General features: G+C 38.5%; 2 protein-coding genes across 2 annotated transcripts; both read right to left on the minus strand.

Annotated features, from left to right (window-relative positions):
• Positions 1-204: 204 nt before the first annotated feature.
• On the minus strand, positions 205-5,990 carry LOC116249723 (protein PHOSPHATE STARVATION RESPONSE 3-like). Its single transcript, XM_031622952.2, has 7 exons — positions 5,802-5,990; positions 3,566-3,782; positions 2,838-2,914; positions 2,719-2,758; positions 2,561-2,618; positions 1,825-1,894; positions 205-910 (listed from the first exon to the last, which is right to left on the minus strand). Exons 1-7 carry the CDS (start codon positions 5,820-5,822, stop codon positions 503-505), a joined length of 891 nt encoding a protein of 296 aa, XP_031478812.1. The 5' UTR covers positions 5,823-5,990; the 3' UTR covers positions 205-502.
• Positions 5,991-15,091: 9,101 nt separating this feature from the next.
• On the minus strand, positions 15,092-16,226 carry LOC116249680 (uncharacterized). The gene has a single exon (XM_031622875.2). The coding sequence runs from the start codon at positions 15,731-15,733 to the stop codon at positions 15,344-15,346; it is 390 nt and encodes a 129-aa protein (XP_031478735.1). The 5' UTR covers positions 15,734-16,226; the 3' UTR covers positions 15,092-15,343.
• Between the last annotated feature and the right edge of the window lie 800 nt (positions 16,227-17,026).

A 17,026-nucleotide genomic window follows, 5' to 3' on the forward strand; every position in this document is an offset into this window, starting at 1 on the left:
AGGCCTACCACATGTCCAATATCAATCTACACCACTCAATCAAGGGTACGAGCCTGCAGACCAATCAACTTCATAGACCCCAAAGTGGACGTGCATATGGATCAGATGCCAGTAGATTGATTGAGTGGATCGTGACCCGAATCAGACGCAAGCAGAACAAACGCCACTGCATTCTAAAATCTTACATGCGGCATGCACATGAAGGAAGGGGAAGAGTGCTTGTATTTGATACTACCAGCAAAGAGATTTACAGATCGAAATTAGCACTAAAAACAAGAAAATATTACAAGCTATAGACAAAAAGTTGATTAATGGGGCCAGCCAGCTCAAGAGTGAAGCTGAGGCAAATGGTGAATACGGTACCAGGTTGAATGCATCAGGTCAAATGAAAAATTATGCCGACTTTCAAGCCACTGTCAGTGCAGCATCCACCACCATCTCTCGTCCCCGCAAGTGTCACCATCATCACTAATGATATCCCATGCAGTGTAGTGGACCTTGTTTACAACCGCTTGAGGAATGCTTCCATTTCAGATGATGACATGAGAGGAGGGTGCTTGTTGGCAGAGTCTGGACTCTTGGCTACAAAAGCACCGACTCTAGTTTCTGCACCTTCAATGCTTGACTTGGGTCGTTTAGGCGCCAATTCAAAGAGATCAACTGGGGATTTCTCCTTAGGCCTGAAATGAGACTCAGTTCTCAGATCATCTGTTTGGCCTTGCCATCTAGGAATCATGTTAACTGCAAACTCATTGTCTGTGCCGTCAACTAGATTTACAGTTCTCATTGCAGAAGGAAGACTTCTTTCTGCAGGTGAATCTTGTTGCCTGTTCTGCTGTTGCTGCTCCTCTATTATTTTCTGCAAATATCTGTTCTGTGCTTCAATACGCATCTGCAAGTGTCTCTGCACCTGATTGTTCACCAGAACATGCAGCTAGTCAATGAAGAGATTCAAACAGGTAAGCTGGGGAAGTCCATAAGCAACCAACAGACTAAGAAGTAGGTCCAACTAATGCCGCAACATCTACAGACTGCACAAAACTGCCATAGAACGTCACCACATGCAAAAAAGGGTCATGAAGAAAATTCGCCAACGAGAAAGTCACATCCAAATGCAGAGGGGAAGAAACATTCTCTATACCAACATTATAGTATTATATTTTGAAATGATGCATCAAATATATGCTGTTATGTACCTTGATTTTACAATATCTATATATTAAAAAAGAACCAAATGATAGATTACAATTTTCTTTTTTTGTTTCAGAAATCTCAGTGTGTAGGACCATTTGTTCTCAATCCACATATGGTTAGACCTTATGATCTGTTAAAGCAGCAGTTTTTTGCAGTGAAACAAGGACCAGCATGGTACCAATAAAAAAGGAGGAGACGCAGCACAGACCACAATTTGTTGATAATAATTTATCTCACTACCTTAGACTGTGCTTTTCAGATCTAAATAACAATAACAGGCAGTACTACCTATGAAGTTCGCTACAAACTTTTCTTAATAAGAGTGCAGTGATAATCAACAACATCTGATGTTCACTTTTAAAAGTATAAGCATTCCCGTAACAACTAAAGAATGTAGACACAAAAAGCTGACTGATGAGTGAAATTTGCAAATAATGTAAGGTTGTCCAGAATGCATGAATTACCTGTGGCATGACAAAATTTGTCTGTGCATTAAGTTTCATTGTGATGGACGTTTGAGAGAGAGAGAGAGTAATTGTCAAGCAAAGATATAGATGCATACAGGTCAACAAATACAGCTGAGGGAGCTACAGCCTACTGGTAAGTTAGTGAATAACAAAGAAATTGCACCTCTAGTTGTTCGTGCAACCTCTTCTGAACCTCCATCTGCATCTGAACTGCTTCATTGATCTCATCTCCACTGAATCGGTATGCAAGTCATCAACACAGAGGTACACACACATCCACAAAAAAGAAAAGAACAATTTATAAGCATATGTGCTCTCCTAATTGAGAAAACTATGCATGCTCAACATGAAAGTTCTTTCTTTTTCCCCTGATACAAAAGGTAAACCAGAGTGGACCATGGATTGATTCTGAGTTGATAAAAATTACCCCACCCCATCATTGATCATGCTCGTGCAAGGGTGTGGAATGGACGTGATTCTCAACAAGGCAATAAATACTCCAGCTACTTCAACCAACTTGCAAGTATTCAAAAGAGAATCTCTCATCAGTATGTACATCAATAACTTATGAAAAAGCGTATATTTTTCTATAAAAATGACACAGTGACATTTTAAAGCATTGTCACAGATATCAAAATATTTTGAGAGGACCACAATATATAGGAAAAGTAACCAAAAGGAGAAAGTCCACCATTGTTTTAAAATTTTTGAACTTCTAAATTTAGTATTATATATTTCATATACTATTTCCCTCCTTCTTATTCTTCAAAATTCCCCTATCTTCTTGAATAATGTTAGATATGATGAGATGCTGCTGCAGGAAGATTTGCCCAAACAAGATGAGAATCATTCTATAAAATCACACTATTTAAATATGAAGAGAACCAGTCATAACATACTGGTGTGAGTCATTATCTTTAGCAACTTCCACTTCTTTCATAATATTTGACTTTCCTCCTGCAATGAAAAATAAGAGATACAGAAGGAAATGAGTTTTTATTAACTAAAGAGCTCCTATAACTCCAAGCTGGATGATAACAAGAGTGAATGAACTGACCATTTGATGAATCTGGAATATACTTTGCCAGCCGATACTTCTAGAGAAGACAAGGGGAAAATATCAATCATAAAACAACAAGTTTAGAGTTCACGATAGGGACTCGTCATAAATTTCACCTGCAAGTGGCTCTTAACATGGAATATTGTGATCCCCTGAACACCCATGAACTTCAGCACACCCTTAGGTGTTGCCCCTACCAAATTAATGAAAGACTTGAGATAATTCTAGAAAATCATATACAAAAGAACACCCACCAATAAAATTTACTGCATGGAGATATGAACTACGAAGTAAAATACAAAGATGTTGACCTACAGAAGAATTCTAGTGAGTTGGGACTACTAAGAAAAAATTCAATAGAATATAACATTATTCACACTAGACTAATGTCTTTCAAGTAGATCAGTTATTTCTGATAGAAATTCGTGTTATGTGCATTGTAATTAACTGTATCCAACAATTTTACCACCTGTCTAAAATTATTATTATTATTATTATTTTGGAAATACACTTGGCTGTATGATTGCAAACAATGTGCATATGGATTCCCAAGTGGCTAACCCCAATGTGGTCACAACCAAAGCCAACCTGTTACAGAAGTTTTTGATTGTCAACCAAATCAATGAAAGTTAATTACATCCAAAATAGAGGATCCTAGGATCAGAAGCCCCATGTCTGAATGCTTTTGATAAGATCCATAACGCAATGTTAAATGGATAAACATGCATATGCATGCAGACATCAATAACTGACAATAGGATAGATCAACTTAATCCACTAGATGTAGGTACCAGTGGAAAGTGCTACAATAATTTACTTCAGCTAAAGAAGCAGGATTACTTACTATCGGGCCCTCCAAGTTGTGCAATGGCCTCGACAAATCGATCGTGGAGATCAGGTGTCCAACGAAGACGTTGTTTAGTTGAACCTGTTGCACTTGTTGGAGCACGAATTCCAACTGAACCTGGATGAAGAGCAACATCTCCTGTCGAGAACTGTTTTTTCCCATGGCACTTATGAGAAATGGAAATGAATTCTGAACTTTTATCTTCATGAAGCATCTTCAAAGAAAAAGGGAACCAAAAGTTAATTTGCATCAGTATAGATTCTTAATAAAAAAACGCGGCCGAAAGCTTATCCCTTGCAAGCACAATTGATGATAATATGCTGGGAAAAACATATATGGGATACTTGTCTTGATCAAAGATTCAATTACATACACCAGAAAAGACTAAAGTAACAGGCAATATATCCAGGAGCATACAACCTGATCATTCCCAATACTAGCTTTAATGCCTTTAATTTAATCATATTGTTAATGATGAAACAAAAAAATTCTGTTCCCTTGAGGTCAGACAAGGAATGCTCTTGGACACCTTATCAACAATATGCATGGACGTTCATATATGTTCTCCTACCTGCACTTGGATTAAAATGCAATGGAACTCTTATCGTTCTGTTAGAAATTTCAAATCTGTGGTAATGTTTAAACGTTTCCTATAGAATCAATGTTGTTGAAGTTAGTCTTCAACTTACTGAACAAGTTTTTGATAGAACAAACAAAACTTATCTCATGCATGGAGACCACAGTGTGAACACCAAATTCATATCTCCCATGACCACGAAAACATGGATTCTTCATATACTAAAAGTGGGTTAAATCAAATGCATAAGGCTATCTGATGATGAAATACTGTGGCATCATTCCTCCACCACTGACAAAAGAAACAAACTCATGGTTCTTTGTGATATTAAGACCAACCAACTAACTGGATCCCAAATTTACCAGTTTCGTGTCCCCACTACATACCATACCACAACAAGGGTGAGACTCCAGGTTTGCAACAAAAATTTTTGTTACAGAAGGTTATCGTGCTCAAGCATCTGTACTGCATGGACATGGACTCAAGTCCAGATTGACACCACATCAGATGTACAGCAGCACATTTACGAACCAGTGTGCATAATCAGATACTTAACCATGGAAACATCACAAGAAGCTTGATATTTTTAAGGACATCAGATTCTTAAAAGGTCAATTGTATGAGGTTTAGTCATGCCAATGAGAAACCATAAAAAAAGAAAATAATAAGTAGATGAAAAAATATAATAAAGGCTAAAAAGAAACGCAAGCTTGACTGTGTGCCCAGTAAGCGGTGTCATGGCACCTCTAGTGTCCTAGTCACATTAGGTTTGCAAAACAAAACAAAAACAGTATACTTGATTTGGAAATTTCAGTTCACCTGCTTTTCAATCATGGACATGACAATATGGACTATCTCTTGCCTTCTTTCATCCCTGTTTTGCTTGTCAATGTAATGTCATGGCTCTGTGTCTCATTTGTATGGGAAACTGTTAGGAGCAGTTGAAGCCTATGGCTTGAGCCTAGATACAGAATCTTTTATAGGTAGGCAAACAGTTTTTCTCGCTTTTAGCTAAGGACATTTGCTGAACCTAGAGGAGGGACCTCTATGTAAGGATTATATTGCTCCCTTTCTTTTGCTTTGTTGCTTCACCTAACCCCGTACTTCTTCAAACTAATTGATCAGACAATAATTCCATTCCTTAAAAACAAAGACACCAAGACCATGTTAATATTTATGTTCAAACTTTTCAGCAACGCAAAGAGGGGCAAAGCTCTAAAGTCGCCCGCTAATCCAATAATCTCCATGGTCTACGAGTTTGTGTCAAACCAAACTTTCTTCTCAGGTATTACCCCAAATGAGGAAGTCTGCACTCTTTGTCAATGATATCTGACTATGCTCTTATCTAACTCAGAGCAACACAGCGAAGGCTCTCTCTCTCTCTTTCTCTTTCTCAACAGGCATAAAGAAACAGAACGCCATAACTAGAAACTAGAAAGAGCACAAAACCGTGTCTTCAGAAGATGGGTTTGCAACAGAATTTCAGGATAATCACGTAGATGTATCATATAAAAATCCCCATACCACACCATGGAATGAGATCAACCCCTCGAAAGCATAGCACGCAACTCACAGAAACAACCAACACCAACTTCACGAAAAGCGTCCGAGTGAAGAAAGAATCAAGAAACGGGTTTGTTTCTCCTCAATACTTACAGAGGGATGCTGCTGTTTCATGGGCCGGAGTGTGAAACCTTCCAGAGTTGGTGAGGCGCTTCAGTTGTGTGTATGAGAGAGAGAGAGTTGGGGAAGGTTTTTGACAAGCAAAGCCAAAACTGCCATTACTGTCAATGCCCACGTAAGCGGACACTGTTTCAATAAAGTTTTCAAGAGAATCTAGTAAGGGGAAGAGCAGCAGGGCTGGAGAAAGAAACCCGAATACTTAAAAATAATTACAAGATCGTGGGTCCCATCTCCCTACCTGACACTTACTTCAAAACATAAACCTGATTTCGGAGATCTCTCATGCGAAACACAAGACACGGAAAAAAAATAGTGAATCGGATAGGAATAGTGCTTGGTGGGTTTGAATCTTCATAGAGCAAGCAGTCAAGGACGATTTTGCAGAGATATGTCGCTGTTAGGGAAAGAAGCACTAGATCTGGACCACTTACCTGGATCATGATATGGTCTTGGATACCTGCTCATATTGTCTGGTTCATTTGTTAGTAGTGAAGCAGCCAGATATTCAAGTCATATGTGAGATTCTAGTTGAAAAGGAGCAAAATAACCATTTATATATGTCCATGGAAGTACAAATTTGCCATGTTGGATGTTACCAAACAGTTAAAAGTTAAAAAAAAAAAAAACAACCACTACATAAGCATTAAAGAATAGTTTGCAGCACAGCAATGTTGTATCTTTACTAATATTTTATGATACTTTCAGCAGCATATTTTAAATTTTTAATCATCAAGTACCCAGCAAATTTGGGTCTTCCTTTTTGTTCACATTAAAAATTTCTGCAAGCAAGGGAGACATGTGCCCCCCTAGATCCATAAATTATAGTCTTTGGATTAGTGGGTTTGAACAAATTGCAGGATCTGAATCTGTACCAGCTAAGTACATTGGGAGCCGGACGAAATTTGGATAAATCATCTCTCACGACCCGAACTTCTAATTCGATGTTGACAGCCCAAGAATTTAATCTTTGCATGATCAAACAACGATTCGGTGCAGATATGATTTCAATTAGAAAAGTTAAGTGTAGGACTATCCATGGGTCGAATTTAAAACAAAAATCGGAGACCAAACAGATGCGATCAGAAAAAGGGTGTTGAGGTGTGGAAATGATGTCGTAAGATCAACTGATAGTGGAAATGCATGGTCCAAAAAAATCATTTTGGTCAGAAACAAGTCAATCTTTAGTCAAGTTAGAACTTAGAATCGTTGGCACTTGGCAGCTTTAATCCTTGCACTTTTTTTTCCCTATATAATATAAGGAAGCAACAGTAACATCATGTAAAGTGGTTGAAGAAGGATGCATGGTTTCAAACTCTTCATTTTTAACCAATAAGGATACCTTCAGAAGCCGCACATCTTTTTTATGTTCCCCAAACAAATCCGTCTGTCCGGACATAACATAGTTGGTCGAACTCACGGACCGATGAAGGATCAGCCATCAACTCGATTTCTACAAGTTTTACTTCTTTGAACTATAAACAGTGGGGTATGTGACCGTTAGTTGATCAGTATCTTGTTTTCTCCACTTAACCTCTAAATAGCCCTAAACCCTAATTAATGCCATATAAATTTTTTAATGTCGAGAAAAAGTTCAGCCTTTTTATAACAGCGTAAAAATTATGATTTCCACTTCATTTTTTATCTGAATGTTTGCGATTGAGAGGAGTATACGTTCCCACATCGTTAGATCCTAAGTGAATTTGTCTCGGCTGCAATGAGAAAAAGGAGGTAGATATCATTGCACTGGCCAAAAAGCTTTGAATTCCTCCCAGTAGTCATTTTTATTCCCTGTTATTTTGATACACCACTTTGCTCAATTTCTTTTTTTTTTTACAGTTTATTCGAAAAAAAAGGGGGAAAAGGAAATGCCAATCATGGCACTCGAGAAAGGTTAAATGCCCATCAATCGTCAGTTCACTTTTAATTTATATACAATATGTTAGTCGAAATCACGAAATTAAAAATGATGAAAAATGGACTCTTTGTGAAGTGCTAGAAAAAATTAATCAACAATAAAAATTCAGTAAAAGTTGCGTGTTGATGATTGCTGCTGCAGTAAAAGGAGTTCGAAATCTAAATTAATTAGCAGTGACAATTGTCATAAACAGTTGTACTATTGAACGTACTTCTGATATAGAGATGTAAGTTATGCTTGCATGGATGTCCTAATAATGAGAAGTCGATATATAAGATGTAGACACTGGACATCGTATTCATGAAAAGCATAAGATAATTAAACTCATTTCACTTCATTAAATACTCAACAGTCCATTCATTGAATGATCACTGTTGAGTGACAGACCTAATTATATATATATATATATATAAAGAGAGAGAGAGAGAGAGTAATTGGTAGATCCCAACCACTGGGTTAGGGATAAAAATCAAACCCTTTGGAACTGATTGTTAAAACACATTTTTGCATCGTCAGAAACATATATTAAATCAATGGGCTATAAGTCTAAGTATGTTTTTATAGCAATAGAGAAATGAACTTCTCCTACAACATCAAAATTTGGCTAGTAGAAAAATTAATATTTTTTATAAAAGTAACCTGAATTATGACATGTTTGTTATATTAGTGTTTATAAACAACCTACAATGTTGATATTTTGCTAAAAATATAATTTAACCAAAATCTAAGAGATCTAGTTTTTATCCCTGACCTAAGTGGTCAAGGACATACCAATTTTTCTATGTATATATAACTGAATTGTACTTGGGCAAAGTGTAGGTAGTTTACCTACTTTCATTAATATATGGGAAAGGGCTTGGGGGTACCATACACCATTCAAAGAGAAATGGGTACAATCAAACAAGTACATATATCCATGACGGGAGATGGAAAGAAATTCATTTTGACAGTCATGAGCTAGATTTGACTACTACATACATAACATATCCTTACAAATAATAAAGTGAGTGTGTGTGTGCGCTTGCGTGCGTGTTTGTGTGTGCAAGTGTTGATCAACTAGCATCCATTAGTCGATTGAAGTGATAAACTTCTTTAATTAATTAATTTCTTCCTTGCTTTGGAAATTGTACTACAGAAGTTGGGGTTTTGTTCTGGGTTAGAGGAATTTATGAAGGATTGGTGGGCTAAACACCTGAGACAGCTACTAATTATGTAACTAATAATCTTTTTAGGTGAGCAAGAGAAAGATTTCATCCTACCACCTAGACAAGCGGCAAAGATTCCACCCGACTCCTTGTGCCCCTAGAATAAACGGTATGTTTTTGATGTCTTGAGTTGTCACTCCCTGCCGTGATTCAGCTTGTGCATCAGTAGCTCCCTGCTTAGAAACTGGCTGTTTACCAGCTCGCTCCGACTGTTGCACCAACTCCCTTAAGAACCACTGTAGTTGTAATTAAAGACCACAATTTCTAAGTTCCCCGATGTTCCTTTTTCTGGGTATGAAGCATTGGAAGTATCTGTTACTCGAAATGTGAGAGGAACAGATGGGGAGCCAGATGTGGAGTAGATATGGTGCAGATAACAATGACAAAACGCCCATATATGACTATGAGTCCCGATTCATTCCGGACCTAACAGCTGCTAAGCTGGGACCTACATCATTAAAAAGGAGCTCATGTTGGGTGCACCCACCAGCATTAGTATGTTTGCAGGTCTTCCCAGAGCAGGGGACACAAGAGTTGAGAGACAGTATTCTGCCAGAAGATTCAATGCAGTGTATGGCTTTGATCAAATTTGTCCGTGAATATTGCATTTTTGCAGAAAATGTCTTCTTGCTGAACACTTCGGATTATGTTACATTAAAAAAATTGAAAAATTTGAGCTTTGCAGGTTTAAGGCAAATTGGTTATGTTATGAGTACATCCAAGTTTGCCACAATAGATAGATAAGAAGTCAGTCTTTGGATATTGGGTTGGGGAGAAAAGAAACAAAGGACTTCCTAGAATCATACTCGATCCTTTTTTCACTCCATTTTCATGGTTCATTTCACTTGTTTTGTTTTTCATTTTTAGTTTATTTATATCTCTCTTGTAATGTGTGATGATGAAAAACAATGCCATAGATTTTGAGGGTGTTCATGGAGGAGATGGCAGCAGTGGCAGAGCCAAGATTTTTTGGTGGTTGAAATTTTTATGGGGCCGCACCAGCTTCAATGTATCTCTGCCATTGGCTCATAGTTGACAAGGTTGAAGATCATCAACTATACAACTATACGAAAGAAAGGAAAGTTATTTCAATTTCTTTAATACTTTTTTGGATACTTTAAAAAAAATATATCAAAATTCTTAACAATATTAACATAAGAAATAACCGAATTTTAGTATAGGGAAGGCAGGAAAAGTATGTCCTTTTGTTTGTGAGTATATAAGTTCACGTGCTTCCTGCTGCATGATGTCCATGTACACGCTTTTTGGACATAGTTGAGCACCAGAAGTTCAAACAAAAAGAAGAAAACAGGGAAATGCTATTTTCTCAGAGAATCTTGCTCGAGTGCTTAGGATTTAGAAATGCTATGGTTCTAGATGATTGCTTTTCGGGGACAAATATTTTCTCTTGGTTCTAGAAAGTGCTTGTGTTTTTGAATCCTCCCGCGCGGTTCTGATTTTGATATGTATTGAAGTGTGCCTTTTTTTTTACGTTGCCTTCTTTTTGTAGTAAATGGTTTTCTTATATTTTCAACCACATAAGACTATAGAAAAGAAACATAAATAGATTCCTTAATTAATCTGTAATGGTAAAAGGCGTAGGCTTTTATTTGGAAGGAAAAAATGAACTAGAAATCGGTTAGAGATTGTCTTCATAAATAAAAATTGTGAAGTTTGGTCACAAGAGTCACAGCACCTCTACCGTGCCTCGTTCAAGGTGAACAAATGTGGTCTGGGCATCCCGTGATATGGCCAGCCCCTGGTTTGGCTGGCTCGTATACGGATTGGTTTTAGCAGCCTGTTCGGTAGCGGTGTGGGCTCACTCAACCTATGGTCAACCTATGGTCGCATAACTAGTCAAGCAGCAGGTGTGTACGAGAGGCATGTCTTTTGTTCGATTCTCGTAAACACTAGTGTCTTGATGACGCTTAGAATTGGGATAAGGAGTGTTATTCGGGGGTTTTGAAATAAAGGTTATTGGTTGTCTCCTCTCCTTCTCTTCCAAGAAGAGGCAAATGGCATTTGAGCTGGTGCCTGACCGGTGGTCGGCCATGCTTGGGTTGCGAGAATGACCTCAAGACAGCTCGGCTCGATAAGTCAAAGGGCCGCAGGCCGCTAGAGAAGGGATCAAGCCTGCCCGGAACAAGGGTTCTGGATGGGGCCGGGGCCGGCCAGGCTCAATGCTTGGCTGGGTCAAAGTGTAAGTGGAGTATGTTAAAAAGTGGCAGATCGGGATAGCATGACCTAAGGATAGGCTTTTCTTTTTGTGCTAACAAGCTTGAATTTCAAAAGTTTACAAACATGAATTGTACTTTTACTCTGGAAAACTTTTCCCACATCAAATCCTGTATGGTATAGGGGTGGTGAGGCATGCCCTTCTCTTTCGAAGCAAGAAGAAGAACAGAAAGCAGAATGTTGTCTTTTCCCCATCTTTTCGGGAAAAGAGTTCCAGTAAGGTTGGAGAATATGTATGCAATCACAGAAGAAAAAAAAAAAGAGTAAGACATGTTTAACACAAATTTTTTGAATAATAGGTTGATTATCGAGTCCCTAGGTTGTGAATATTAATACCTAATTTTTTATGAAGACATTGGAAGGTTTTCAACTCTCATAGAGAAGAAGCCGAAGTGAATATAATGTGAACATTCCTAGCCCGATGTTTCCCATAACAGCCCGATCTACCCATCTAAGACATTTGAAAGTTTGAAAAGGAATTTTAACAAGCGCAGCAAATGTCCCCCAGATGGAAGCGTGACCAAAGGATTTCAACTTAATAATATGAAAAACTACTAAGATCGTTTACTTTCTTATGATTACACCATTATCCATGTGCCGATAAAATTGTCAAGATCATATTTAGCCCTTGCTGCAAGTTAGGCAGCATTTCAAAATTTGAGGGAAAAAAAATCTTAGATAAAGTAGGAAAAGGAAATTAGGGAAAAAGAAAAAGAAGGGACTTGGTCAAAAGTGGGTACTTTTGTTCAACCTTTTGGATTTCCTGCATAATATTTTATACATTTTGGGGCTGTGCACATTAAATTCCTGCTTGTTCCAAGTTTCTCTCTTATATCTTAACAAGAAATAAGGTCTTCGTTCTTCTTTCTTTTAATGGAGCATCCTCAATTCCGCATTAAAAGTCTACAAAGGGACCACAGATACAGGGTTGTGAAACGTGTGGAGTTGAAGCCATTGAAGAAGAGTCGATTCTGCACCATTAAAGCTTTGCTTGATGCAGCGCAACGCCACGCATTTTCCATGCTTTGGCCCATTCTTAAAATGCAAAGGAACAAAATAACAGGGCATTGTCGTGCATCTTCTAAACCAAAAGAAGCACATATACCAAGTTTTGAGTTGTGCACTGTGCTGACAATTAGCATGAGAATCGAGCCGGATGTGGTCGGCCCCTCTCTTGTTCCTTTTTTTTTTTTTTTCAGATGAGGGTGAGCCATGAACACTCAGCTTTATGAGGTGTAGCGCAAGGTTTTCAACTTGATATCCTTCGAGTAACATGAAGAAGCTGCCAGAGTGGTGGTGCAAGGTGATGATGAAGATGACGATGTTGATCTACTGTGGGCCAAATAAACAGGTAGATAGATAACATGCAGCCAGCTACAATGAAGGAGATTGTCGAATAGGTTTCAGATGAAAGATGGGAAGCAGCGTGGAGACTGCTCTTCTCCCACATTATCTATAACAAGGAAAAAGGTAAAACGATAACAGGTTCGTGAAACAGTATTCTGAGCTCTTCAAGAGAACACAAATCCAAGACACCAAGATCTCATGTACTCATTCACATGTTGTGGCATGTTAGGAAAATTTTCATTCCATTGGTCGATACCAAATTAGTGACCAAATTGGATGACATTTTTTCCGTTAAAGAATTGTATTTCTTTTTACTTATAGAGTTCGTCAAAGGTTAACGATTTTGGTTCAGTATAGAAAGCGCACTAGGTACACCAAACCTCTAGTTTCGCAGCAGAAGTACTTGTCAAATGATTCTTATTAGACTTTATATTTTCCTGTTTTATGATGTTAGAACTCACCGAGTCTTATAGGCATAAATGTTACCTTGTTTTAGTCTTCTGTTGATTAAATGCACAATCAAACACATGATGAGAAAGTTTAAGGCTCTTCGCTTGTTTTAGGCTTTGAAAAGCAAAAAAAGTTACGAAATTCTATTTGGAAACAGTAAATTACACTGTTTTTAGGATAACTGTGGACAACACTAAACTTTTGTACTTATATTTCCACGCCTTTCAAAGGTAAGGTGTTTTTTGGCATCAATATCTCAAGCAAAATTTGGCAGTACATAGGAGATTATAAGAAGAACCTGCATAGCCCTTTAATGTTTAATTCTGCAGCTATTGGTTGCCATAAGCGGCATCACTTTCTATGGCTGGTTAAATGTTCTATCGATGCAGTTTTCAAAAAACTTTTAGAGGGCATTTGGTGAAAAGATTAACTTTGTCTGATTGGAACAAATGTTTCAGGAACAACATGTTGACGTTTCAGAAACATGGCTTACTTACATCCAACATGTGATTGTTGAGCAAGAAAAAATTTCATAATGAGATTATTTTCTGAAACAAAAATATGGTATTTTTAGATAACGTATTACTAGAAGTTGTGTTCCGTAAGGCAGAAACACAATGCTCTTCTTACTAAATAGTAAATGCATCGTTTATGGTGTTGCCTAATAGTATATCTAGTCGATCATGAGGATCATAAAATACAAAATGACTTACAACTGGCCAGCCATATCAAATGTAATTTATTAAAATAGTAGTAGCTTCACTTTGCAAAAGTTTCTTTTGACGTAACATCTTTGTATAGTATGAGAACTCATATGTATATGGGGACAATTGTTCAAGCCTTACACCAGCTTTACAAATTCAGTTGCACAGATGAATGCAAAATGTTTGAATTTATAGCATTCAAGATCTCATGAAAATTAGACGAATAAATCATATTTTATATAGTTCCAAAATTCTACAGTCTTAGCTTTCATACCTTTTAAAATCTGATCTGGAAATTTATTTTCTATTGCTTTGTTATAAATTCTTATAATATCATACATTTTACATTCTTATGTATAGTTAAATATATGGAAAACAGCTTAAAACGCTTAAGACACACATAAGAGGCATAACTAAAAAATTATATCTGTTTATCGCTAAATTAGTTCGGTATCACGATTTCAAAAGAAAGCAATAGAGCTCTTTTTTTGGAGGTCTCCATGGGTCTCGATGTGTGAAAATTCCTTAGGTTGTGTTTGTTTCACCTTGGATCTGAGATTTGTGTTTGATAGTTTAGAATCTCATATCCATAGATTTAAGGTTGGATATCCCCTCCTCAATCCAACACCTTAAATTCATGACCATAATTTTTAACATATACCATCGATTTAAAATCCATGCTACTGTTTAAACTGAGAATGTCTCAAAAGATAAGCAGGAAAATATTACACCTGTCTTTGTTCACGAACCAGATTACTATTTTTGCCGCCAAAAAAAAAAAAATAATGGGCTCAATTATTCCAATGTACATTGACTGACATTTGTTGATTATGGTCAAGATTCTCCATATAAAATATATACAGTCTCTACAATCATGGAATGGGAACAATGGCCGAAGATTGGTTCCCTAAGATTGAAGAAAAAGCACTCAAGGCTCCGAATAAAGACACCGGCTAGGGGGCCCGGGTACTGATCTGGAGCATCATGACGTTTCCCCCTCTCTTGGTTGTTTCTCCGTTTTCTAGTAGTCATCTAGCTCTCATGGATGAGATTAACACCGCAGAAAATTACCCACTTGCAAAGGTATCCGAAGGTTGTGAAATGCATCTACAAAAGAGAAAATGTGGAAAAGCCATCTCTCTCTCTCTCTCTCTCTCTCTTTCTCTGCAGAATCATGGCGCATGGGTGGTTTATTCGATCATATTGGCCATGGAAGTGCGACCACCACTAACAACTACCATCCATTGAACTCTTACCACAGAGAGAGAGAGAGGGAAGAAAGGTAGTCTGCCAACAAATCCACTAGCCATGGTGACTAGTGAGGAAGAACAACTAGTGGGGAATCAAAATCCTGAGCTGCCAAACTGTTGGTGTAACCACAAAGAACGTTGCATTAACTCTCAGAGATGCAAATAGCATATCATGAATTGCAAGACAGAACATACATACAACCAGTTTGTGAGAGAGAGGAAATTACGCCATACTGATGATTGCTCTAGAAATAATACAAAAAGAAGATATATCAGGAGACAGAGAGAAGAGAGAGTTTGATCGCAATCATCATAAAACCATATATACAAGAATCAAAGAGAGAAACACCGAAATATCATGCAATTATCTCAAGTCGCCCTTCCAGGGTGGGGAAAAAATTGATTTCCATCAACTGCAAGTGATCTCCCTCGAAACGACTGCCACCGACGACTCGTCAGCGGTCCTGCCCCTGTTCGCGGGCGCCGGAGCGAGCACGTACCTCGCGGAGAAATCGTGAAGCCGCGCCTCCTCGTCCGGAGACTCATCATCGAAGTTGAGGGCGTAGCTCAGGGGGTCGTACTTAAAATCCCCCGCGTGCCTCGTTCTGCACATGCCCTCCCTCCCCACCTTCGAGAAGAGGCTCCTGCACTTGTCCCTGAGCTCCGGCAACTCATGAGCCCGGCTCCTCAGCCACGCCGACGATCGTCGCAGCAGCCTCGGCTTCTCCTCGTCGGAGCCCTCGTAGCAGCGGAAGCAGCATGAAAACAGAGATGGGGATCGATGGTCGTCGCTAAACATCTTAATCAGAATGCCCAAAGAAGCAGGAAATCCCGAAACGCAAAAGGGGCTTTCGATGGAGGAACCGACGAAAGAAACGGCCAATCGGGTTACCGAAAAACTTGCGAAAGCGAAGGAAATGGGCAAAATATTCAGAAATCAGAAAAGAAAACAGATCCAGAAGAAGATCAGGTGGAACCAGAAGATAGCTCGAATAAATTCTAGCGATACAGGGAGAGAGCGAGATAGAAACGGCTGAATGGTCAGCGAAAAAACTTAAAGACGGGGAAAAAGAGGTGGCGTTACTAAGCAAATGTCACACAGAGGAAGTGAGAGAGAAGGGGAGAGCGGAGGAAGCCTGAAACTGAAGCCTCTTGGGATTTAGCCGCAAATTTGGGTTCATATTTATGGGTACCACCCATACACGGATTTGACGCAGAGGGGTAGAGCTTTTTGGGGAGAGTTGGTTTTCTCACTCGGTTTTCCGATGAGGAGAGAACCCACGACACCCATAGTTTTCAAAACACATCATTCATACATCATCACGTGCTTATCTGAAAGCGAAAAGACCAATCTGCCTGCCACTAGCAACAGCCTCGGGTGCTCTCGGAGAGGACCCTACCATTTTCAGAATATTGTTTCGGAGACAGCTCAGTGCGAGCGCATCGCGAGAGCGGCCGGTTTCCGGCAGCAAAAACCGGAAAAAAGAGAACAACTTTTCGTCCCACAAAATTTTTCCGTTGGGACGCGGTTGCTGTTCGGCTCGATTTGGATATTGGCCCTACTTTTCTTCCATCTTTATCCGGAAATCTAAGTTTGGTGTTCGGTGGGGAGCCCCTTTTTTTTTCCTCTCTCTCTCTCTGAAGATAAATCTGGGAAATTTCTTTCCATATGCCATAAATTTTCAGGTGCCTTGGCAAGCATCTCTTTTTCTAGTTGGGAATCCCAAGCAAAGCAGAATCTGATAAAACAGGTTTTCATTTTCTCTTTAGTATGGGTATTTTCAACTATTTATTATTTATACATATCCATTTTATCAGCTAAAAAAATTTCTGATTCCACCACGTGGTAGGCATCAGCCTATTATTTATAACTTATCTATTAAAAAAATTACTTTATTAGCAATTTTCTTTGTTGTTTGCACGACGCAACTTAACTGGGTGACGAAATGATCTAAGAAGCTCTGAGGAACATAGCGTAAGGAGGTGGGTAAGTAGAAATATGCAGCTATTTTACCCGGACTCTCCTCACCCAGAACGAGAATGACAATGATATGTTAGGAAGTAGGCTGGCTATGGAAAAGATTTTGCTAGC

This window comes from Nymphaea colorata, chromosome 3 (assembly GCF_008831285.2).
Source record: "Nymphaea colorata isolate Beijing-Zhang1983 chromosome 3, ASM883128v2, whole genome shotgun sequence".
NCBI classification, from domain to species: domain Eukaryota; kingdom Viridiplantae; phylum Streptophyta; class Magnoliopsida; order Nymphaeales; family Nymphaeaceae; genus Nymphaea; species Nymphaea colorata.

What these genes read in the sequence shown, in the direction of transcription:
- LOC116249723 (XM_031622952.2), bottom strand. Translation starts at nt 5,822, where the DNA reads ATGAAACAGCAGCATCCCTCT. An exon ending in TGAAACAGCAGCATCCCTCT is followed by an intron (nt 3,783 to 5,801) that starts GTAAGTATTGAG and finishes TTTTCTTTGAAG; the next exon opens with ATGCTTCATGAAGATAAAAG. An exon ending in GGTTGCACGAACAACTAGAG is followed by an intron (nt 911 to 1,824) that starts GTGCAATTTCTT and finishes GTGAACAATCAG; the next exon opens with GTGCAGAGACACTTGCAGAT.
- LOC116249680 (XM_031622875.2), bottom strand. Translation starts at nt 15,733, where the DNA reads ATGTTTAGCGACGACCATCGATCCCCATCTCTGTTTTCATGCTGCTTC.